The following is a 25,014-nucleotide window of genomic DNA, read 5'->3' on the forward strand; positions in this document are numbered from 1 at the left end:
AAACACACAGTCCAGTTCAAAGTGAATGATGGCAGGCCCGTGTGGCAACTAGCTGATTTGCATATATGCCTACTGTAGCTCTGCTTGGATATGGGGCACCGGTCTGCGTAGGGTCCGGTCCTGGACAAGACTAACAGTTTTTATTAGGATTTATTTACCGCAGTGTCTATTAATTGTCCGAACGCACGGCCGCTTTCCCACAATATTGCTGTAGAATTTCACAAATGCCTTACTCGACGTCATTACCAAACGTTCTGTGAATGTATGAAAACGTGAACAGGAAGATGTCTCAGTGCTCGCTTGTCAGAAAGGAGTCATATTCTTCCTGGGGGTGTACTGTATCTGAGCAGATTTCTATAAGATTTGATGTTGCTTAAACACTGTCAGTTTCACTTTGTTTGTGGGTCTTAATGTGTGTTGTAGATGCAGGAGGTGCAGCAGATCAAGGAGATGATCCTGGCCAGTAATCGGAGCCTGGCAGAGCAGAATCTTCAACTGCAGCCCAGCCTGGAACACCAGAAGAGCCAGCTCACCAAATGCTACAGCTCACTACAGGAGAGCTTTGAGGCCTACCATGTCCACAAGTCCAAACTAGGTAACGCATGTTCACTTGTCTTCAGATTTTGAGTACATTTCATTATACACTGAGTGTACAAAACCGTAAGAACACCTGCTCTTTCCATGACATAGATGAACTGGGAAGGGGGGGGGTGCACAACTCCATAAGGAAGTACCAAAACCCCTTACTATAGGGGAGGTGCATGCAAGCAGATAAGGACATTTGGCTAGGATGGAATAAATTATATTGTAAAACCTGCAAAAGAGCGAATGTAAACCTGGCGAAAAACTACCCTCCCTGTGCACCCTCCCCAAAGCAAAAAAAAAAAAGTTTGACAACCCTCCCCTATTTTGGACCACCCCACAGTAAATTGCGATCTGTCCCTTACAATGAAAAAGCAAGGTATTTTTTTGTAAAAATTATGCATGGCCATCATATTTCTAATGTTTATCATAGAAAGAATGAAGCCTGCTACATATCCTAATGTTTTGCTTAAAGTTAATCTTGCATTTTAAGTACCGGAGTACCGGAGGTGTAGAAGCACGGTGGCTAGGAAAAACACCCTAGAAAGGCCAAAACTTGGAAGAAACCTAGAGAGGAACCAGGCTATGAGTGGTGGCCAGTCCTCTTCTGGCTGTGCCGGGTGGAGATTATAACAGAACATGGCCAAGATGTTCAAATGTTCATAAATGACCAGCATGGTCAAATAATAATAATCACAGTAGTTGTCGAGGGTGCAGCAAGTCAGCACCTCAGGAGTAAATGTCAGTTGGCTTTTCATAGCCGATCATTACTAAGAGTATCTCTACCGCTCCTGCTGTCTCTAGAGAGTTGAAAACAGCAGGTCTGGGACAGGTAGCACGTCCGGTGAACAGGTCAGGGTTCCATAGCCGCAGGCAGAACAGTTGAAACTGGAGCAGCAGCACGGCCAGGTGGACTGGGGACAGCAAGGAGTCATCATGATAGGTAGTCCTGTGGCATGGTTCTAGGGCTCAGGGCCTCCGAGAGAGAGAGAGAATGAAAGGGAGAATTATAGAGAGCATACATAAATTCACAAAGGACACCGGATAAGACAGGAGAAGTACTCCAGATATAACAAACTGACCCTAGCCCCCCGACACATAAACTACTGCAGCATAAATACTGGAGGCTGAGACAGGAGGGGTCAGGAGACACTGTGGCCCCATCCGATGATACCCCCGGACAGGGCCAAACAGGAAGGATATAACCCCACCCACTTTGCCAAAGCACAGCCCCCACACCACTAGAGGGAAATCTTCAACCACCAACTTACCATCCTGAAACAAGACCGAGTATAGATCTCCGCCACGGCACAACCCAAGGGGGGGCGCCAACCCAGACAGGAAGATCACGTCAGTGACTCAACCCTCTCAAGTGACGCACCCCTCCTAGGGACGGCATGAAAGAGCACCAGTAAGCCAGTGACTCAGCCCCTGTAATAGGGTTATAGGCAGAGAAATCCAGTGGAGAGAGGGGAACCGGCCAGGCAGAGACAGCAAGGCCGGGTTCGTTGCTCCAGAGGCTTTCCGTTCACCTTCACACTCCTGGGCCAGACTACACTCAATCATATGACCCACTGAAGAGATGAGTCTTCCGTAAAGACTTAAAAGTTGAGACCAAGTCTGCGTCTCTCACATGGGTAGGCAGACCATTCCATAAAAATGGAGCTCTATAGGAGAAAGCCCTGCCTCCAGCCTGCGTCTTGTGACCGTAGCGTACGTGTAGGTATGTACGGCAGGACCAAATCGGAAAGATAGGTAGGAGAAAGCCCATGTAATGCTTTGTAGGTTAGCAGTAAAACCTTGAAATCAGCCCTTGCCTTAACAGGAAGCCAGTGTAGGGAGGCTAGCACTGGAGTAATATGATCAATTTTTTTGGTTCTAGTCAGGATTCTAGCAGCCGTATTTAGCACTAACTGAAGTTTATTTAGTGCTTTATCCGGGTAGCCGGAAAGTAGAGCATTGCAGTAGTCTAACCTAGAAGTAACAAAAGCATGGATGATTTTTTCTGCATCATTTTTGGACAGAAAGTTTCTGATTTTTGCAATGTTACATAGATGGAAAAAAGCTGTCCTTGAAACAGTCTTGATATGTTCGTCAAAAGAGAGATCAGGGTCCAGAGTAACGCCGAGGTCCTTCACAGTTTTATTTGAGACGACTTTACAACCATCAAGATTAATTGTCAGCTTCAACAGAAGATCTCTTTGTTTCTTGGGACCTAGAACAAGCATTTCTGTTTTGTCTGAGTTTAAAAGTAGAACGTTTGCAGCCATCCACTTCCTTATGTCTGAAACACAGGCTTCTAGCGAGGGCAATTTTGGGGCTTCACCATGTTTCATTGAAATGTACAGCTATGTGTCATCCGCATAGCAGTGAAAGTTAACATTATGTTTTCGAACGAAATGTACAGTTGATTTGTCAGAGGACAAACCATCCACAGAGACAAACTGATATCTTTCCGACCGTGTTTTACGTATCGTAGACTCGTCAACGGAGATGTTAGCTAAAGACTTACAGAAATCCCTGGAACATGCTGACACTCTAGGATTCTTCTCATTGAGCTGTGCTGTGCTCTTGCAGTCCTTTGCAGGATGGCTACTCCTAGGGAGAGTAGCAAGAGTGCTGAACTTTCTCCATTTATAAACAATTTGTCTTACTGTGAACTGATGAACATCAAGGCTTTTAGAGATACTTTTGTAACCCTTTCCAGGTTTTTGCAAGTCAACAATTCTTAATCTTGGTTCTTCTAAGATCTCTTTTGTTCGAGGCATGGTTCACATCAGGCAATGCTTCTTGTGAATAGCAAACTCAAATTTTGTGAGTTTTGTATAGGGCAGGGCAGCTCTAACCAACATCTCCAATCTCGTCTCAATGATTGTACTCCAGGTTAGCTGACTCCTATTAGCTTTTGGAGAAGTCATTAGCCTAGGGGTTCACATACTTTTTCCAACCTACACTGTGAATGTTTAAATGATGTATACAATATAGACAAGAAAAATACAATTTGTGTGTTATAAGTTTAAGCACACTGTGTCTGTTGTGACTTAGATGAAGAGCAGATCTAATTTTATGACCAATTTCATGCTAAATCCAGATAATTCCAAAGGGTTCACATACTTTGTCTTGCCACTGTAGCTACACATCACTCAGTGTTGTCTGCTTATTGAATACCCGTTTATGAATTCTCACCCGAGTGGAGAAGTGCAACTGAACATTTTTCTAATGCCGAGAAGAAATTACAATAAGAAGCATTAAAGGTCTGCGTTTACAAAACGCAGCATGATATTTCTTATGCGTTTTTTTCCCCCCACAGCTCGGATAACAAAATTATTTGTTAACGCGACCCCTAAATTTATCTTGCTAGTTATCTAAGTAAATGACTGAATAAATAAGGTAATGGGGCATCATATTGTGTTAGTTGTCTGTAGTGTTTGAGAAGTCAACGCCCTTTTGGATGAGTCATTTTTGTTCTCACCCATCTACACACAATACTCCATAATGACAAATTGAAAACGTGTTTTTAGAAATTTTTGCAATTTAAATACAGAAATATCTAATTTACATACAGTAAGTATTCACACCCCTGAGTCGATACTTTGTAGAAGCACCTTTGGCAGCGATTGTACACTACCCTTCAAAAGTTTGGGGTCACCTTAGAAATGTCCTTGTTTTTGAGGTGAAAATCTCCCAAAAATTGTCCATTAAAATAACAGCAAATTGATCAGAAATACAGTGTAGGCATTGTTCATGTTGTAAATGACTATTGTAGCTGGAAATGACAGATTTAAAATTAAAAAAAAATAAAATGGAATATCTACATAGGTGTACAGAAGCCCGTTATCAGCAACCATCACTCCTGTGTTCCAATGGCATGTTGTGTTAGCTAATCCAAGTTTATCATTTTAAAAGGCTAATTGATCATTAGAAAACCCTCTTGCAATTATGTTAGCACAGCTGAAAACTGCTGTGCTGATTAAAGAAGCAATAAAACTGCCCGCCTTTAATTGAGTATCTGGAGCATCAGCATTTGTGGGTTCGATTACAGGCTCAAAATGGCCAGAAATAAAGACATAAAGACCTTTCTTCTGAAACTCGTCAGTCTCTTCTTCTTCTGAATGAAGGGAAGTGGATGGTCGTAGGTGACACACCCCCCCCCCCCTTCAACATGCATGCTATAAACAGACCAAACTCATCTTGTCTCCTCTTATTATCTTTGGTTGATGTGAAAGTGTTTTACTCAATTATTTCGATCAATGGTGAGCTCACCCGTGATGTGATGAATTATAAATAGTAATTGCTATTAGCTAATTCAATTCAAATTCAAAACAAAGGAGATGATCGTGGACTTCAGGAAACAGCAGAGGGAGCACCCCCCCTATCCACATCGACGGGACAGTAGTGGAGAAGGTGGAAAGTTTTAAGTTCCTCGGTGTACACATCACGGACAAACTGAATTGGTCCACCCACACAGACAGCGTTGTGAAGAAGGCGCAGCAGCGCCTCTTCAACCTCAGGAGGCTGAAGAAATTTGGCTTGTCACCAAAAGCACTCACAAACTTCTACAGATGCACAATCGAGAGCATCCTGTCAGGCTGTATCACTGCCTGGTACGGCAACTGCTCCGCCCACAACCGTAAGGCTCTCCAGAGGGTAGTGAGGTGTGCACAACGCATCACCGGGGGCAAACTACCTGCCCTCCAGGACACCTACACCACCCGATGTCACAGGAAGGCCATAAAGATCATCAAGGACAACAACCACCCGAGCCACTGCCTGTTCACCCCGCTATCATCCAGAAGGCGAGGTCAGTACAGGTGCATCAAAGCAGGGACCGAGAGACTGAAAAACAGCTTCTATCTCAAGGCCATCAGACTGTTAAACAGCCACCACTAACATTTAGTGGCCGCTACCGACATACTGACTCAACTCCAGCCACTTTAATAATGGGAATTGATGGAAATTATGTAAAAATGTATCACTAGCCACTTTAAACAATGCCACTTAATATAATGTTTACATACCCTACATTACTCATCTCATATGTATATGTACACTGCTCAAAAAAATAAAGGGAACACTTAAACAACACAATGTAACTCCAAGTCAATCACACTTCTGTGAAATCAAACTGTCCACTTAGGAAGCAACACTGATTGACAATAAATTTCACATGCTGTTGTGTAAATGGAATAGACAAAAGGTGGAAATTATAGGCAATTAGCAAGACAACCCCAATAAAGGAGTGATTCTGCAGGTGGTGACCACAGACCACTTCTCAGTTCCTATGCTTCCTGGCTTATGTTTTGGTCACTTTTGAATGCTGGTGGTGCTCTCACTCTAGTGGTAGCATGAGACGGAGTCTCCAACCCACACAAGTGGCTCAGGTAGTGCAGCTCATCCAGGATGGCACATCAATGCGAGCTGTGGCAAGAAGGTTTGCTGTGTCTGTCAGCGTAGTGTCCAGAGCATGGAGGCGCTACCAGGAGACAGGCCAGTACATCAGGAGACGTGGAGGAGGCCGTAGGAGGGCAACAACCCAGCAGCAGGACCGCTACCTCCGCCTTTGAGCAGGAGGAGCACTGCCAGAGCCCCGCAAAATGACCTCCAGCAGGCCACAAATGTGCATGTGTCTGCTCAAACGGTCAGAAACAGACTCCATGAGGGTGGTATGAGGGCCCGACGTCCACAGGTGGGGGTTGTGCTTACAGCCCAACACCGTGCAGGACGTTTGGCATTTGCCAGAGAACACCAAGAGTGGCGAATTCGCCACTGGCGCCCTGTGCTCTTCACAGATGAAAGCAGGTTCACACTGAGCACATGTGACAGACGTGACAGAGTCTGGAGACGCCATGGAGAACGTTCTGCTGCTTGCAACATCCTCCAGCATGACCGGTTTGGCGGTGGGTCAGTCATGGTGTGGGGTGGCATTTCTTTGTGGGGCCGCACAGCCCTCCATGTGCTCGCCAGAGGTAGCCTGACTGCCATTAGGTACCGAGATGAGATCCTCAGAGCCCTTGTGAGACCATATGCTGACACATGCACATTTGTGGCCTGCTGGGGGTCATTTTGCAGGGCTCTGGCAGTGCTCCTCCTGCTCAAAGGCGGAGGTAGCGGTCCTGCTGCTGGGTTGTTGCCCTCCTACGGCCTCCTCCACGTCTCCTGATGTACTGGCCTGTCTCCTGGTAGCGCCTCCATGCTCTGGACACTACGCTGACAGACACAGCAAACCTTCTTGCCACAGCTCGCATTGATGTGCCATCCTGGATGAGCTGCACTACCTGAGCCACTTGTGTGGGTTGTAGACTCCGTCTCATGCTACCACTAGAGTGAGAGCACCGCCAGCATTCAAAAGTGACCAAAACATAAGCCAGGAAGCATAGGAACTGAGAAGTGGTCTGTGGTCACCACCTGCAGAATCACTCCTTTATTGGGGGTGTCTTGCTAATTGCCTATAATTTCCACCTTTTGTCTATTCCATTTGCACACCAACATGTGAAATTTATTGTCAATCAGTGTTGCTTCCTAAGTGGACAGTTTGATTTCACAGAAGTGTGATTGACTTGGAGTTACATTGTGTTGTTTAAGTGTTCCCTTTATTTTTTTGAGCAGTGTATATACTGTACTCTATCATCTACTGCATCTTGCCATCTTTATGTAATACATGTATCACTAGCCACTTTAAACTATGCCACTTTATGTTTATATACCCTACATTACTCATCTCATATGTATATACTGTACTCTATACCATCTACTGCATCTTGCCTATGCCGTTCTGTACCATCACTCATTCATATCTTTATGTACATATTCTTTATCCCTTTACACTTGTGTGTATAAGGTAGTAGTTGTGGAATTGTTAGGTTAGATTACTTGTTGGTTATTACTGCATTGTCGGAACTAGAAGCACAAGCATTTCGCTACACTCGCATTAACATCTGCTAACCATGTGTATGTGACAAATAAAATTTGATTTGATTTGTAGTTTGTCAGCCGAGAGTTATAAAAATATGACTGCTTTTGTTATGTCAATCTTTCCTCAGTTAGCGCTAGGATAAATGTAGCCTACATTTTTTCCGGTTTGGATGATTGTGTTATGCTGTAGGTACTTCTGTGAATGTCTGAGCATTGCATCCAAAAATAAACTGCTCACATTCTGGACATAACTTTCTAAGGACTGTGTTTGTGCAAAATGAAAAAACAGTGTGGCCAGCTCAAATGCTGATTGTTGCGCCATTCGAAACCGGATGTTCTAAATAAGCATTCTAATCACACTGGTTTGATCGTACGCTACAGGGACCGCTGTAGAATGATCACACCTGTGTGTTGGTACATGTAAAAAGGTTAGTCACTATTGGCTTTATGGTAAAATCCCAGAGCAGTTTCTTTCCTTCCCGGCAACTGAGTTAGGAAGGATGACTATCTTTGTAGTGACTGGGGATTTTGATACACCATCCAAAGTCAAATTAATAACTTTACCGTGCTCATAGAGATATTCAATGTCTGATTTCTTTTGTTGTACATTTTTTTTAAATAGTTTACCCATTCCAATAGGTGCCCTTCTTTTGTGAGGCATTGGAAAACCTCCCTGGTCTTTGTGGTTGAATCTGGGTTTGAAATTCACTGCTCAATTGAGGGACCTTAAAAATATCTGTATTTGTGGGGTACAGAGATGAGAGTTATTCAAAAATCATGCTAAACGTTATTGCACAGAGTGAGTCCATGCAACGTATTATGTGACTTGTTAAGTAAGTTTTGACTCCAGAACTTATTTAGCTTTGCCATAACAAAGGGGTTGAATACTTATTGACTCAATACATTTTCATTGTTCATTAATTCCACTTTGACATTATGGGGTAGTGTGTGTGTGTGTGTGTGTGTGTGTGTGTGTGTGTGTGTGTGTGTGTGTGTGTGTGTGTGTGTGTGTATATATAGGCCAGTGACATTTTTTCATCAATTTTAAATTCAGGCCATAAGACAAAATTAGCTAAAAGTCAAGGGGTGTGAATCATTTCTGAGTTTAACTTTATGAGCTGGATTGCCTGTCTATGCAATTTGTTTATTTTAATTTGTGCTCGTTAGCATATTTATATAAAGCCAATTCCTCCTTTGGCCGCCTCTCCTTCCAGTTCTCTGCTGCAATTGACTGGAACGAACTACAAAAATCTCTGAAACTGGAAACACTTATCTCACTCACTAGCTTTAAGCACCAGCTGTCAGAGCAGCTCACAGATCACTACACCTGTACATAGCCCATCTATAAATAGCCCAAACAACTACCACTTCCCCTACTGTATTTATTTATTTATTTTGCTCCTTTGCACCCCAGTATTTCTACTTTGCACACTCGTCTACTGTCAAATCTACCATTCCAGTGTTTTAATTGCTATATTGTATTTACTTCGCCACCATGGCCTATTTATTGCCTTTACCTCCTGTATCTCACCTCATTTGCTCACATTGTATATAGACTTATTTTTCTACTGTATTATTGACTGTATGTTTGTTTTACTCATGTGTAACTCTGTGTTATGTGTTGAACTGCTTTGCTTTATCTTGGCCAGGTCGCAGTTGTAAATGAGAACTTGTTCTCAACTTGCCTACCTGGTTAAATAAAGGTGAAAAAATAATAATATATATATTTTTTTTTAGCTAGCAGCCTCCATGGAAATGTGCTATTACTTGTGCTAACTTTGTTAGCATTCTAGTAATAGATGCCTAATGGGCATATTTTGCGGGGGGGGGGGGGGGGGTTTGGTGCCCCCTTGTGTAATAAGCTGGTAATACCGTAAATCATGGATGAGAGAAGGACGATATGAAAATCTGTATATCATCCAACCCTATTAATTGTGATGGCTTAATGGTTTGAAAAGGTTACATGCCTATTATCTGGAGTGCCAAATCAGTTGACAACTCACTCTGAACTTTTGAACATTGTTTACTGTCATGGATAGTTTGAGATGGTAGTTACAATGTTTTTCTCTTGTTTGTTCTTCCATTGACACACAGACCTGACCAGTTTCTCCATTTCCTGAATTTTTCTTTCTTTTTTTTCCCCCATTAGAAGACTCCAGGGGCCAAATAGTGGCCCTAGTGCATTTGTCATTTTCCTTCCCGCAGTAGCTGATCTCTGCCAGTATTGAGCAGAATACAGCATTGACTTAGATCCCAGCTATACTGCAGTAGGAGAGAGGTGGAGTACTGTATACCCCCATGTTGGCACACCTTAACAGCACTTTGTGTGGAGTGAGTAATAAATTGTGTGCTGATACCTATGACTTGGTATGACGCAACGGTTGCCAGTGAAGTCACTCTGAACAGCATGCCAACATTTCATTACTTACTTTGTTCTGGTGGGTGCAGTTTAGCACTCACTGATGAAGTTGGTTTAACCTAATTCTCCTGTAATCCAAGGAGCAGTGATTTGGAACTCCCCAAGGCATGTACACTGCTATTTTCCATCTTGTAGTTGAACAGACTTTCTGTCTCTCTCTGCCTCCTGTTGTACACAGAAGATGGTATTATGGTTTTATATTCCCATGCTTTGTTTGTGTGGCTGTTAGGCTATTTCATGGAATGGAGTAAACAAATAAACTGCGACAGACAGCGCCTGGCCTCCTGCCATTTGCTTGTTGAATGCGAGCAGGCTTTTGTCAAATGTAGATTTCCCTGTGCGCTGGCTGTCCTAGCAGCAGATGCCTGGGAAGGACAGAGCAGAACAGCACTACTGCGTCCCAAATGACAGCCTATTTCCTATGTAATAAACTCTATATAGAAAATAGGGTGCGTCATTTGGGACGCATCCCACAGCAAAAGAAAATCAAGGTCTCCAAGCAGAATCAACCCAGTATTGTTTGTTTCCTTTGTATACAGTGACTCCCCCACCGATCCTTCAAGGCAATGCCAAAGGGGGTTCTTCAGAAGAGACTCCCAGTTTGGCAGTGAGTGGGAGCCAGCATGACAGGACAGACTCTGCTCCCCTGCCCCTTATTACAGTAGTCCACAGTGAGCCATTGTGCTGCTGGGCATGTGAGAGTCAAACGGTGCTAGAGGGAAAGAGGGAGGTAGGGATAGAGGGAGGCTAAAAACTCTCCCTCAGACTATCAGTGGAGGCTGGCCTGTATCCATTACTAAATGGCAGTCTCATGATCCCTGGGTCGAAGGTGTGTGTGTGTTTGTGTTCCTCGCTGGTCTTTGAGGTAGAGAATCATTCCATTGTGTGGAGGAGTGCTGATACTCCTGTGAGTCTTTGTCGTTAGAGGGGGGGGAAGAGTCATTTTTCTGGGGCCTTAGCCATAGTGGGTGGAGAGACACTTGCTGTGCCAGAATACGAGCTTCTATCATCCTGACACCTCAGAATCAACTTTATTTGCCAAGTACATTTACACATACTCAGAATTTTACTTGGTGCTATGGTGCTGCTAGTGATAGACAACATTTAGAGACAGAATACAGACAGTGGAGTTTAAGCAAATTTTAACATACATTATATACAACTAGGTAGAGTGAGCATAGAGCTATAAGAGAATGAACAGATATCCAAATATACAGTGGGTATACGATTGATATACAGTATATTGGATGTACAGATTTACAGTATAATTTTTTTTGTATTAAATGCAGTATATTGTATCTAAATGCAGAGAGATAAACAGAATGCAAATGCAGTGTACACCGACATGGTAACTAGGCTGCTGACGGTCATTATTAGCCTACCAAACTTGCTAACTGCCTGGTACTCAACACTCTATTGTCCCTCTAATCACTCTGATATCAATGCAAATGTTATCGAAAATCGAATAAACTTAATGAGAGCCCATGAGCTTACGTTGCGCAACATTTCTATAGGCTATGCAATTGCGTGATAATTGTTTTGGTGGCCTCTTAAAAAGAGGATCCCATCAGCTTTCTAGGCCTACTATATTTATTTATCAACTTGCCTAATATTAACCACATTGCTTTGCTTTACAACAGGAAAATAGCTTACCTGGCTGGCATGAAAATGAACCACGGGAAAAGCGTCCTCCATTCGCTATTTAAGTATAGATAACATGTTTTTTTCCCCCATGCCGCTGTTCCAAGACAGTTGCATGATAATGGTTCATTCTAAATCAAAATAATTTCTCACACACACACACGTATATACATGTCTATATATATATATATAATTTACTATATGTAAAGACGACATTAAATTAAGAATATAATGATGGGTGACTATTAGCCTGTCACCTGTGAATGATGCCCAGCTTGTGCAGTAAGGCAGTCTTATACATTTTTTTTACTTTCTTCAAATCATAGTCGCACACCTCTGTAGCCTAGCCCATGGGCCTATATGTTTTGATAAGGTTTATCACAACTAAAGTGGCCAAATAACTTCTTAAAATTAAGCACATTAATCCGCTTTATAATCAGTTTAAAGCCTAACTGGCGTACCTAGTCTGCGCATGAGTTTCAAGTTTGTGGAAGAACATTTTCACACAAAAAATGCACCTTTATAATAAAGCATTACATGCATAATCACATTTGCTGTCACTTTCAAGAACGTTTTACCGTTAATTGATTACAGTATGGAACATTTGTGCTTGTGGCATACTGCCGTGTGCGCATTGCTGCACTTATAATGTGAAGAAATAAACTATTAGGCTATCAACTTTTGTAAGCTAAATGTTCTGATCTGTTGCATCAGCCTCATTGCTTTTAAAATGTTTTTTTTTATGGGAGTGGTTGTATTAATTTGGGATCTATCACATCCCACAACTGTCCCAGAGTATGTTTGGAATATTTATTTATTGCACAGAAGGACAAGTTGACCAATAGTAAAAAAATTGACCTATTCTATGGGGGATAGTAGATTGACATAGGCTAGTGCTTCTACTGTTCGTTAGGCCTACTCATCTTGTTGGCTGACAAAGTAGGCTAAATGTGGACATCTTCAATATGCGCCTTGGAATTCGATAAGAGGGACGAGCACATTTGTGTCTTAATTAACTTGTAGCATACTTAGCTGAAAGGCCTGTGAGAAGGACCGAATCACATGATGGGCATTTGCTAATAAGAATTGAGATATCTGAGAGTGCATCGGAGCCTGGCAGCCAGGAGAAAGGAATTATAACTGTTATATTCAGCCCAAGGGCACAACGGCCACTTTGGCCGCAAAAGACAGATTTTTTTTAGCGGGCATTATGGCCACACAACCGCTGGGAAATTCAAGTCCTGGTGAGAATATTATCAAGTGCTTGTCAAATTGTGAATGAGAGACTGATGAAGTGTGCAGCTTGAACAAGAAACAAATCAGAGCTCATGCCTTTTCATGCAACTTTTTTCAAATCATCATTAGAGTTCCCATCATGCAACCTTAGAATGTATTAAAAATCTGAACATATAGCCCAGCATTTTGTATCACCACAGAAGTTGCATAAATAACTCAAAATTAAGCATATAGGAGGACCAGTTTCTTTGTTAACCGCTCAACACAGAATAGACGTATGTGTGCACTTCCTTTTAAATCGTTTGGAGAAAATATCCTTTGTATTTTATTAAGCTATGTTCAATTGTATTCTTCATACTATAAAATAATAACAAGTAATGCCACGGAATTATAAGCAAATCTTGTCTGCTGAATGAACTCATGTAGCCCACAGCCATATTTCATAGCTATATCAGGGCCTAACATAAGGACAACTCATAGTATGCTAGTCTGTTCTTCTGAAATATAAATTTGATTCATATCATGTTTATTTAGACCCGTCTAAAATGTATTTATTGTGATGACTATATTCAATTGATTTATTCTACTTTTTTTTCATGAACACCACAGCAATGTTCACTCTAATAATCCATGAATGGCTATTTGCATATAGGTCTACTGCAGCTCTGATTTGTTTAAGGCGTAGTCTGTGTAGATTACGGGCCTGAGTCGTGCCTGTCAATGCAATAGGATCATACTCCAATTCACTCTTGCTACAAGAAAATCTCTTGCGCAGTTAGAATTGCATACTAAGTTTTCCATAGTTGGTTTTTGTTTCTGTATGTTACATTGAAAGTGGCTAATATTGCATTGATTCGATCACAATTCCCACAGTAGAGCGAAATGTTGATAGTGTTAACTGAAGGGAAGAACTCTAGAAAGTTGAGTGAAGTTCAATCTCGTTCTTCTCTGCGCAGGCTGATATTACTTCTGTGCGGCTGTCTGAGGGGAGCTGCGTGCAGCTTAGACGGAACATGCTTTTTGCTCTAGAGTCGTGCAGGACTTTGATGGAGGGCAGGTGGCAGCCGACGACCCTCTGCAGACTGGATAATGCGTTGCAGTTTGCCATTGCAGCGGGCAGATGCAGACCCAAACCAGACTGTGATGGAGGAAGTGAGGTTGGACTCAACGATTGATGTGTAAAACCGGAGCAAGATTGACTGGGAGATTTCAAGATTTTTCATATGCCGCAAGTAGTACATCTGCGCATGCGTCTTCTTGGTGACCGCCGTGATGTCCTCCCACATGAGGTTGTGGCAGATGATAGTCCTCAGGAATTTGAATGATTCAGCCGTGCCAAAAGCTGAGCCATCAATCTCTCGAGGGGGAGAGATGGTGGGGGGTGTTTTCTGAAGTCAACCACCATCTCCATAGGTTTGTCTGTTGAGTTCCAGGTTATTGAGACTGCACCAGGCCACCAGCCGGTCGACCTCTCCACGGTACATGGACCCATCGCCGTCAGTGATGAGACCGACCAAACTTGAGTAGCTTGACAGATGTGTTGATGCAGGTGCCGTCATTGGTGTAGAGTAGAGATGATAGCACGCATCCTTGCGGAGCTCCAGTGCTGAGGGATAAAGCGTTCAAAATATGTTTTCCCAGCTTCACGTGTTGCGTCCTGTTGGTCAGGAAGTCAGTGATTCACTGAGAGATGGTGCTGGACATGTTCAGCTGGGAGAGTTTGTCTTGTAGCAGTTCTAAGATGGTGTTGAATACAGAGCTAGTCCACAAACTATATCCTTGCATATGTCTTTGGGTGTTTGAGTATGTAGTTAGGCCCATGTTGACTGCATCGTCCACAGACCTGTTAGCTCTGTAGGCGAACTGCACTGGGTCGAGGGAGGCTTCATTAATGGTCTTGAGATGGGACAGTACCAGGCCTCAAAGGTTTTCATGAGGTAGAGCAGATGGGTGCCTGGAGAGGAGTGGGGTAGATGGGGGAGATGGGGAAGTGGCTCACACCTACAGTACATTTGGATTTAGGTTCTAGTACACTACTCGTAACATGTCTAGTGAAGGCCTAGTTCATCAAGAAGTTGAAATGCATTGCAGTAGACCCTGATACATATTAGTGAAGGCCTCAGTGAGAACAGGCTAAGACTCACAACATTCCATTTAACTAATACATTTTGATGGGTCTCATTGTTTTGACCTGAGGTTTCCTGATGTTTGCCTTTGAGTGAACGCGCATTACCATGTTTGAGTTTATGGTCGTGAGAATTCTTTATACTGAGCTTTCCTGATCAACTCTTTGCAGAGTTGATGTGACATTGAGTTGTACGGTTCACTGTTGTACTGCAAATAAAAGTTTCCGCAGAAACATTGACAGCTTGCGTAAGCACAATGCTCTACACATGTTTATTTACGGTAGCGATAGTATTTGGTTCAAACAAATGCAGTATTGATGCAGTCATGCCAGTTGGACCGACGACCACTTCCCCTGCCCCATACTCTCTGTTTTAATGTTTTCCTGTGATGTTATCAAGAGAGTGATGATGGTGGATAATGGACAGACAGTTCTCTCTCTGTATCAAAAAGGGGCTTAGCTGGTGAGCGTGGCAGGGGGGCGTGCCCACCATCGAGAACATGTTAGTCCTCCATCTTGGCGGTGCCAATAATTTTATATATATATATATATATATATATATATATATTTTTTTTTTATTGCATTTTTAAGGCCAGGCACCACAAGCAAAAACGGTCAATTTTCCGATTTTGGGATATTTTGCAACTATAACTTTCATAGAATGTACACATAAATTGTCAATAATGTATATACATACTTTATTTGTATCATTTTATCCCAAATTCGTCAAATACACCTACCATAAATGTCGTTCTTGATAGCATGTTTCATGTAGAACTTCAACCACTATTTTTAAAACACTCCATGTTGAATCATATATCATTCAAAAGCTTGTTTTCCGGATCATATTGTTAGCTATCCCATACATGGCTATATCCTTTGTAGACGTAGTACTTCGTGCTGAAAGATTAGTAATTTCCTGACATTTGATTGGTTACTGGCATTTTAAAGGCCCTTTCCGGCAACCTGATTGGTTAAAACGCCTCACGTGGCGCGCAGCACTTCCTTGTTTGAAAATATCTCCCGCGAAGAATCAATGTAAATGAGAAAATCTCGATGAATATACCTACAGTATGTGAATAAATAGGCGATCTGTTAGCCAATGCAAGAAAAGCAGTGATTGAAAGAATGTGCCTTATCCGCCAATCGAGGCAGTGGCAGTACAGGTAGAGGAGGAAAAGGAGGTCGCCCGCAGCAGCGCGTTGAGACGCAAATTAGTTGAGATGAAGATGACAACTAGCAGCAATCAACCAGACAGCAGCCGGCCAACAGTGGCTTTTATTACCGCAAAGTCCACTATTGTGGCTAGTCCTTATTGTAGCTAGCTTCACATAGCTGGGTCTGACCACCATTAATCAAATAAAAACGTATAAATTAGGGCTATTTTAGATGACCGCTAACTATAGCTACTGAAACAGATGTTGTGTTATTTGACGTGTATCTATTTTGACACGCAAAGACTCAAACGGCGTTCCATAGAAATCCTGGTTGAGAATGAAACGACTGAACAACGAAACAGCACAGCAAGTAAGTGAAAGAAATATGTTTTGATTTATGTTTTACTGGTAACGGGGACATATGTAAATGCCAATAAAATAACTTTTGTGTGTGTGACCTTAACTAGACAAGTCAGTTAAGAACAAATTCTTATTTACAATGATGGCCCGGACGACGCTGGGACAATTGTGCACCGCACTATGGGACTCCCAATCACGGCCGGATTTGATACAGCCTGGATTCGAACCAGGGACTGTAGCGACGCCTCTTGCACTGAGATGCAGTGCCTTAGACCGATACGTCCGTGTGTGTTAACTATTTAACTGTACTAGAATGCTTAAAAGGCCGCTAAAATTGTAAATATTGGGTATCAGTATTGTTTTTTTTTGGCAAGGAGAATATCGTATCGGCCAAAAATGTCATATCATTGCATCACTAATGCTAATATTTACAAGGGGTAACATGTTGATATTTAGTCCTGCAGTTATGTCTGTAATGTTGATAGACATAAGTACTTTTCCCCCTCACTTAAGTTGCAAAGATTCAGAGAGGGCTACAGTCAATGGAGAGTGCTGCAAAGATAATTAGAAGAGCATACGCAGATATATACCCAGACATAGCAGAGATGTTGGAGGATGAGGATGCCATCATAGATATTCATGTATCCTTTGATGGCACTTAGCACAAGAGAGGATTCACTTCCAACTCCGGGATAGGTGTGTGCGTTGCTGCTGGTACCAGCGAGCCATAGAAAATAGTGAAGATCCACCCTGTCACAAAAACCTTGGGAGGCCATACATTTTTTAATAGAGGTTGCACCGAAAATGGTACCTGTATATCATAGGCTCTCAAATTATAGCATCCTCAAAATAATGTATCACGGAGGAACCCAAAATGCAAATGAATGTCTGAACTCTAATATGGTCTCGATGCCCCAAAACTGTCTTAGTGGGAAAAAGCCTCATTGATGCAGAAGCCGTATGGCAGTAGCCACGTTCAATGAGGGAGCCACTACTATAACAAATTATGAACACATTGTGGCCTGACCGCACTTTGGTGACACTGGAGAAATCAGCGAGGAGTTGTGAGAGCTGATGCTGCTTCAATGGAGTGTGCCAAGCGTAGGCGCAGGTCCCATGACAGTCAAAGTTAAGTGGCACCAGCAACAACTCAGAGGGCCTTACATATGGGGCAGGCATAGCTGATTTAATGTTCTGCACATTTCAACAGCCATACAAAAAGCATTGTATGTGAAAAATTTAGCAAAGTTATATGATAATTTGCCCAAAACCACAGATTTGCCCAACAGACCAGTATTCAAAGCATATGGTCTTTGCTTGAAACAAATGTCTTAAATGTATGAATGTATTTGTAAAAGGTATATTTAATGTTTATTTGTCAGTTTAGAAGTGATATGTGAATAAAACATGAATTAATGTGACATAAATGGTCATATTTATGGAAAGTACAATTTAATTGCGTTAGCCTATCTATCGGCCATTTTCTCAAAATGACATGTTTCCTGTGCGCCAATACATTTTTCTCAGTCTTCAAAGGACATACATTCACATTATTCCACACACAGGTTCTTAGGTTTTATAGTCAGACTTTTACAGAGGCTTTTTGTTTAAGTGTAATTTTGTGTAAATATATGCAAAATATGCATCTGTCATACATGTGAAGTGTTTGTTAAATTATTCCATGAAATGACAAGATTTTGATGAACTGATCTGTAAAAGTCTGACCATTTGAGTGTCTTATTACAATAAAACAAAACAAAAAACATTCTGCCATGAAGCAATGTGTTGAAAAACAGATTCTCGTAATATGCAAATGAGCACATATTTAAGGACGTTTTGCCTCTTTGCATATTTCAATTTAAAAATAAATAACTTGTAATACAATAATATATTGTACTTTATGTATACTTTCAACTGGAAAAGTTTCAGTCAGAGTAAAGAAGAAAAACAAATTCCCTATTAGCCGGTGGTGCCTGGCCTTGAGCAAATTAAGGCAGCGATGCATGTTTGCAGTTTTAAAGCTAATTTCCTGCTATTCTTTGTATTTTGCCATGCCTAATGCTGTTATTTTGCTCAAACATAATAACAAAATATATACTGCTACTTTTTTTTCTCCCTGACTGTGTAGCTTTTATTTTGGTGTTATATTATTTGAAAGTAGTGTTTTATTATTTAATCTATCTATTTTCAATTTTTTACTGTTTTTGATTTACCTGCTGACCAGTACGTGCGCCATCGCGCGCATGTTGATTTAGTCCACCCACACCAGACACGCAGGTTGAAATATCAAAATGAACTCTGAAACATCTACATTAATTTAGGGACCGGTCGAAAAGCATTAAACATTTTGGGCAATTTAGCTAGCTGTCTTGCTGTGGCTAGCTAATTGGTCCTGGGATATAAACATTGGGTTATTTTACTTGAAATGCACAAGGTCCTCTACTCCGACAATTTATCCACAGATAAGTGTTAGAGTTTGTTTCTAGTAATCTCTCCACCTTCAGGCTTCTTTGGACTTCATATTGCGGTTGGCAACCAACTTTAAGGTGCATTAGCACTACTAACTGCGCTGGAGTGTGAACCTCAGTTTATCTTTCAATCACCCATGTGCGAATGCTATTCATTGACTACAGCACAGTGTTCAACACCATAGTGGCCTCAAAGCTCAGCACTAAGCTAAGGACCCTGGGACTAAACACCTCCCTCTGCAACTGGATCCTGGACTGTCTGAAGGGCTGCCCCCAGGTGGTAAGGGACGGTAACAACACACCCGCAACACTGGGGCCCCTCGGGTGTGCGTGCTCAGTCCCCTCCTGTACTCCCTGTTCACTCATGACTGCACGGCCAGGCACGACTCCAACACCATCATTAAGTTTGCTGATGACACAACAGTGGTAGCCTGATCACCAACAATGACGAGACAGCATATAGGGAGGAGGTCAGAGACCTGGCTGTGTTGCCAGGACAACAACCTCTCCCTCAACGTGATCAAGACTAAGGAGATGATGATTGTGGACTACAGGAAAAGGAGAGTAAAGAAGAGTAAAAACCAATGAGATGGGAGAAGCAGGACTTGCAGTGCGTTATGTATCTCAAATAGAAGCAATTTAAATTTTAGCGCATGGCTTCGCAGAGGTGTGGGTGCAATGATTGAGTAATGTATGTGTACATTTATTTTGCAACGCTTCCCCCTGTGATGCGAGTGGTGTAGTCAGCATGTTAGGCGACCAGAGGAAAATAAAAAAGCTTAGGTGGCCCGCCCAAGGTTTTCAATGGCAGAAAAATCCTTTCACTGGCTGGAGCAACTGTGAAAAGCCTTGCGTAATGCTGGTTAAATTAAGCCTCTTATTTGGCACTGAGCGAGGAGGAGCGTGCCAGGGCCTTGTCGCTCGCTCTCTCCTCCCCCCCCCCCCCCCCCCCCCCCCCCTACTGGTGCTGCCAACTTTAAAAAAGTTAGGAGCATAACATTTAGGAGCACCAGAATCTTTTTTTTTTTTTTAACTTGATATTCAGTTTCTTGTCGGTTTCTCACATGGAATAGCCTTAATTTCTCAGAACAAGAATAGACTGACGAGTTTCAGAAGAAAGTTCTTTGTTTCTAGCCATTTTGAGCCTATAATTGAACCCACAAATACTGATGCTCTAGATACTCAACTAGTCCAGTTTTATTGCGTCTTTAATCAGAACATTTTTCAGCTGTGCTAACATAATTGCAGAAGGGTTTTCTAATCATCAATTAGCCTTTTAAAATGATAAACTTGGATTAGCTAACACAACATGCCATTGGAACACAGGAGTGATGGTTGCTGATAATGGGCCTATGTAGATTTTCCATTTAAAAAATCACCCGTTTTCAGCTGCAATAGTCATTTACAACATTTAACAATGTTTACACTGTATTTCTGATCAATTTGATGTTATTTTAATGGACAAAAAATGTGCTTTTCTATCAAAAACATGGACATTTCTACGTGACCCCAAACTTTTGAACGGTAGTGTATGTGTGCTGTGACCTGGTTGCTTTGGTGTCAGGCCCTGCATGTAAACCCATCAGCTCCAGCTGGTGTTAGTCAACTTTGTCAGCAGACTGACTCCACACAGGAACACAAACCAGGCTGGCTTCTTGCTCGGCTTCCTTGGAGACTCCCTGATTGTGTCCCAGATGCCACCCTATTCCCTATACAGTGCACTACTTTCGACCAAGATCCACATACACGCAAGGGGGGGGGGGGGGGGGGGGGGGCTCTCACGGGCTGGGAGGAGGAGGAGTTGTTGTGGTTGTTGGCCTCAGCGTAGAGGGAGTAGGGTGCCATTTCAGATGCAGGCTCCAGTCTTAATTTACCACTCATTGTGAAAGACAGTCAGTCTCTTTGCTCAGATGTTCTGTCCTTGGTTTGGGTGTCAGAGGTTGTTGTAGACAATGAGTGACTGATGGAGATTTAGCTGTGTGTGCACGCATGTTTTCTCTCACTGGTTGACTACTCCCTCATTCTTCTGTAGCAGTCATCATGTGATTTAGTGTCATGTTATTAAGGCCTGCTAATAATTTTCATCAGTACATTTTCAACTGTCCTGTGACTGAGGCGACTGTTTGAGAGGATGAATTATAGTTGCGGTCATAAACAAAATGCTAACTTTTGTCTTGTCCCTTTTTTCTTTCTCTTTTGCTCACAGACCACACCTCTGGGAACAGTTCATTGGAAACATTGCTAGCTCTACTGCAGGCAGAGGGAGCCAAGATTGAAGAGGAGACTGAGGTATGCAGCATGAAAATATCTCTCTCTCTCTCTCTCTCTCTCTCTCTCTCTCTCTCTCACACTCTCACACTCTCACACTCTCACACTCTCACACTCTCACACTCTCACACTCTCACACTCTCTCACTCTCTCACTCTCTCACTCTCTCACACACACACACACACACACACACACACACACACACACACACACACACACACACACACACACACAGTGTCCTGCCTTTCCTGTTTTTTTTATTTACACTTTGGCCCAGGGGGCCTTCTATGGTTTATTAATCTAACTCTATGGTCCCTGTTGTTACAAGTAAGGTGGACACCTCTCAGCTTTTCTTTGTAGTTCTGTTACTGTCCAATCCTCACATCTTTTCATCATATTTGTATTTATTTTTTATAAACAAGTGTTTAAAAAAAGGTGGAAAAAGGCATTTGCATGGAATATCCAGAATGTGCTTTTATTTTAACGTTTTAAACTGTTCCTGCTTCTTCCTAAACAGAACATGGCCGACTCCTTCTTGGATGGCGACGTCACCCTGGATACCTTCATAGACTCGTACCAGAGCAAGAGGAAGCTGGCCCACCTGAGGAGGGTGAAGATTGACAAGTTGCAGGAGATGGTGCTGAAGGGCCATAGGCTGCCCCAGGTGCCAGTCTCTTGCTCCCATCCCCAGGAGGTCTCAGCCAGGCCAGCCCCCCTCTACACAGAGGTCAACAACCACTCCCCTGTGCCCCAGCCCAGGAGAGCCCCCCCTCCCCCTCCAGCCCAACAACCCCCAGGTGTAGCCCCCCAGCCTGCTGTCTTCTCCTATCCTGCCATCCCATACCCCCCTATCCCCCCCAGGGCAGCCCACCTTTTGCCCAGTGTCAACCCGGCACACCAGCACCACTTCATGTCTCAGTGCCCCCCTGTCCTTCCTCAAAGGCCTCCCCCTCGCATGGCCCCGCAGTCTGGCTTCATGATTTAGTAGTGAAGGGGGTACAGTACATGCAGTGGACTTGCACTGCAGTCTTGCTGGAACTATCTTCTGTGTTGTCAGGCTGTGAGCCTCTGAATATGGCACAGCGTAATGCAAAAGGGGTCGACTAACTTAGATTGAAGGCTGGTGGTCTGGGCATGTTCAACTGAAAAACAGAATCGAGTTTGAATTTGCACTCTTCTCACCAGAATCAGCACACCATTGCTACAACACCCCAGAAAGGACTTGACTGACCAGTGCTTGCATCTTCAAAGTTAAATCTCTCAGCGACAGGGCTTTAGATGTAGTCTAAAGTGAAATAAATGTCAATTTATGGTTAGCTGGCCTCATACAACTGGGCTGGCCATGACCCCAGTCAGATGAGGCCTATTTTTTTCAGCACTTTATGCACCTCAGGTGTTTCCTCAGTCCTCCCTCTCCTCTTCCTCCTCTTCTTGCCCGTTACAGTGAAGGTGCCTCTCATCATCTGTGGTGTCTAAAGCGAATGGGGACTAGAGCCATTCATTGTTTCTCATTTGATCTACAGTGTCATTTGAACTTGTTGTATTTATATTGTGTAACCAGAGACTTCCCAGAAGACGATGGTAAATCATATGCAAAATGAACAGAGACCTTACCGTGCACAAACCTGTAGCCATGATATTCTGACATATACTGACTTAATTCCATAGGGTACTTAGAAATGTTGAGACTTCATGAATTAATTAATAGATATTTAGAGTACTAATGTCATACAGCATTATTATTGCCAGGAAAGATTGGACAGACATTTTGAAAGAACTCATTTGTGAGGTGTGTGCATCTCTTCTCCAGCATGGATAGTTGTCAATAAAGTGTGTGGATCTCATGCCCAGTCCAATATGGAGGACAGTCGAATTGGTCTCTGTCGCTCAGGGCAGACAGTAGGGGTGGGTGGGGGTTGGTGTCACAAACACTCTGAAACCTTGGCCTCTTGGTCTTGCCTGCGAAGGATCTGTCATTGCCATATAATCAATTTACCTTAAGTGTGGTTTTAGTCAATAATATAATAAGCATACTTGATGCGCAACAGTTTTGGAAAATTATTTTTTTGTCCTTCCGTATATCACTCCTTTAATCATTGAATGCCGTTTTCTCTTGGGTACGTTATAAAGCTGATTGTCGTCATTGCTGTTGAAACAAGATTAGTCTATTTAAGTTCATTCGGTGATATAACCATATACAGTCCATATCAAATCAAGTATATACTGCAACTAAGCCAGTCATCCACTGTTGTGTGAACAGAAATACCCTCTGTAATTGAAGGTAATTATCACATTGACTGAACAACAAAGACTCTGTTATCTTAAAGAGATTATCCGGTACTTTTATATACTTAGCCAGGAGATCTGAAAGTAGTGCTCACGAGCCAGAAGTGGTCTGCGAAAATTGCGTACTATGTCACATATATGCCGATATGTGCACCGCGTCATTGCTCTGCTGTGTATGCATCTTGCTAGCTGTCTTTCAAATGGTGAGTGGCTTAAGCTCATTGGCTAGAACTCCAATTGCTAGGGGGCTGGTCCACATGTAGGGAAAATGTTGCACAGCTTCCAGAAAAACATTCTCTTTCAAACTAGAGATTTTGTGGCTAATTGAAGTAAGACAGTAATTCTGCTCATAGATTAGGAATGTATGAACTACACATTGACACGTCAATTCCAAAGCCATTTATTGAGAAACCATTGTGTATAATTACTATTTTCATACTTTCCTGCATCCATTTGTCAGGTTTATACCCATGTTATGACAGTAGTTTGAGGTGTGCACATTTTTATGTTTGATCCATATTGATGAAATATCAAAAATAACAGTACCCATCTAAAATGTTTCTTGCACCATTTGTATTACAAGTACTAATCCTAAAGAAGTCACATATCATAAGAGTGTTTGGTTACCTTGGCCTAAATTCTGCAGTTGTGTACTGTTTGAGCCACTGAGTGCCTACACTGAACTGGACTGATATGGAGGATCACACTGCTGACTGCTCTATGCCTCTTACCTGTGTAAACTGACCAGGCTTGACTGCTCTTCTGGTCTGGATCTCCTTAGTTAGCCCCACCATCAATGTCTACTTCCCCAGGCTGTTATCATTTGCTGTCTGCAACCGATGTGATGGTGGTGCAAGCCTGGGGGCAGGAGAGGCTTGAGTCAGTCTGTCTGCCTGGCTTCTTCTCTCCTAACTGGTGCTATGGGGCCGGTGCAGTTTTCTTCTGAACATGTGCCAGAGAGATATGTGCCTAATGCTTGTGGTACTCCTACAGCTTCTTTGTACCATCAATACAAACTGTGGTTTGCCTGCCCTGAGGTGGGTGACCGCCATTTTATATTCTTATGCATATCGGTGGTTCGCCAAGACAACAGGGCTCCTATATTTTTAAATGTATCTTAATATCAAACAGAAATGCATCTTTCTGAGAAACTGGCCAAATCGGCGCAATAACTGTTTGCCGTAAGTTAGGTTGAAGAAAAAGCCATGTCCCTATTTATTTCTCAAATGCAAGAAATGTTATGTATTGTATACCAATTGTTTTGATATACTTTAGCCTACCAGCATTTCTAAATGAAACGAATGATACACTATTAATCATTGTGTGCATGTTTTTATTTGATTGTGATTCATTTCAGAGTTTTTCTGCTGTAGCAGTTTGTTTATAACTGGCATTATTTGGCTGTTTGGGCTGCTTTAAAATACAGATTGATTTTCCATACTCATGTTCATACATGTTGTTCATTGTAATGTTGTAGGTATTTTGGCTTATGAAGATTGTAGAGGTGGTTGATTAGAATTATGAAACTTTTTTTAAGGAATAAAGAAATTGTTTTTTGTA

General features: G+C 42.4%; 1 protein-coding gene across 1 annotated transcript in view; it reads left to right on the plus strand.

Annotated features, from left to right (window-relative positions):
* LOC120040476 (vacuolar protein sorting-associated protein 37B-like) overlaps positions 1-25,014 on the plus strand; it is a 31,791-nt gene extending 6,777 nt beyond the window's left edge. The window contains exons 2-4 of the mRNA XM_038985637.1: positions 424-595; positions 21,107-21,189; positions 21,686-25,014. Coding sequence (XP_038841565.1) covers positions 424-595; positions 21,107-21,189; positions 21,686-22,153 — 723 coding nt within the window. The 3' untranslated portion in view covers positions 22,154-25,014. The remainder of the gene's footprint in view (positions 1-423; positions 596-21,106; positions 21,190-21,685) is intronic.

This window comes from Salvelinus namaycush, chromosome 1 (assembly GCF_016432855.1).
Source record: "Salvelinus namaycush isolate Seneca chromosome 1, SaNama_1.0, whole genome shotgun sequence".
Lineage (NCBI taxonomy): Eukaryota > Metazoa > Chordata > Actinopteri > Salmoniformes > Salmonidae > Salvelinus > Salvelinus namaycush.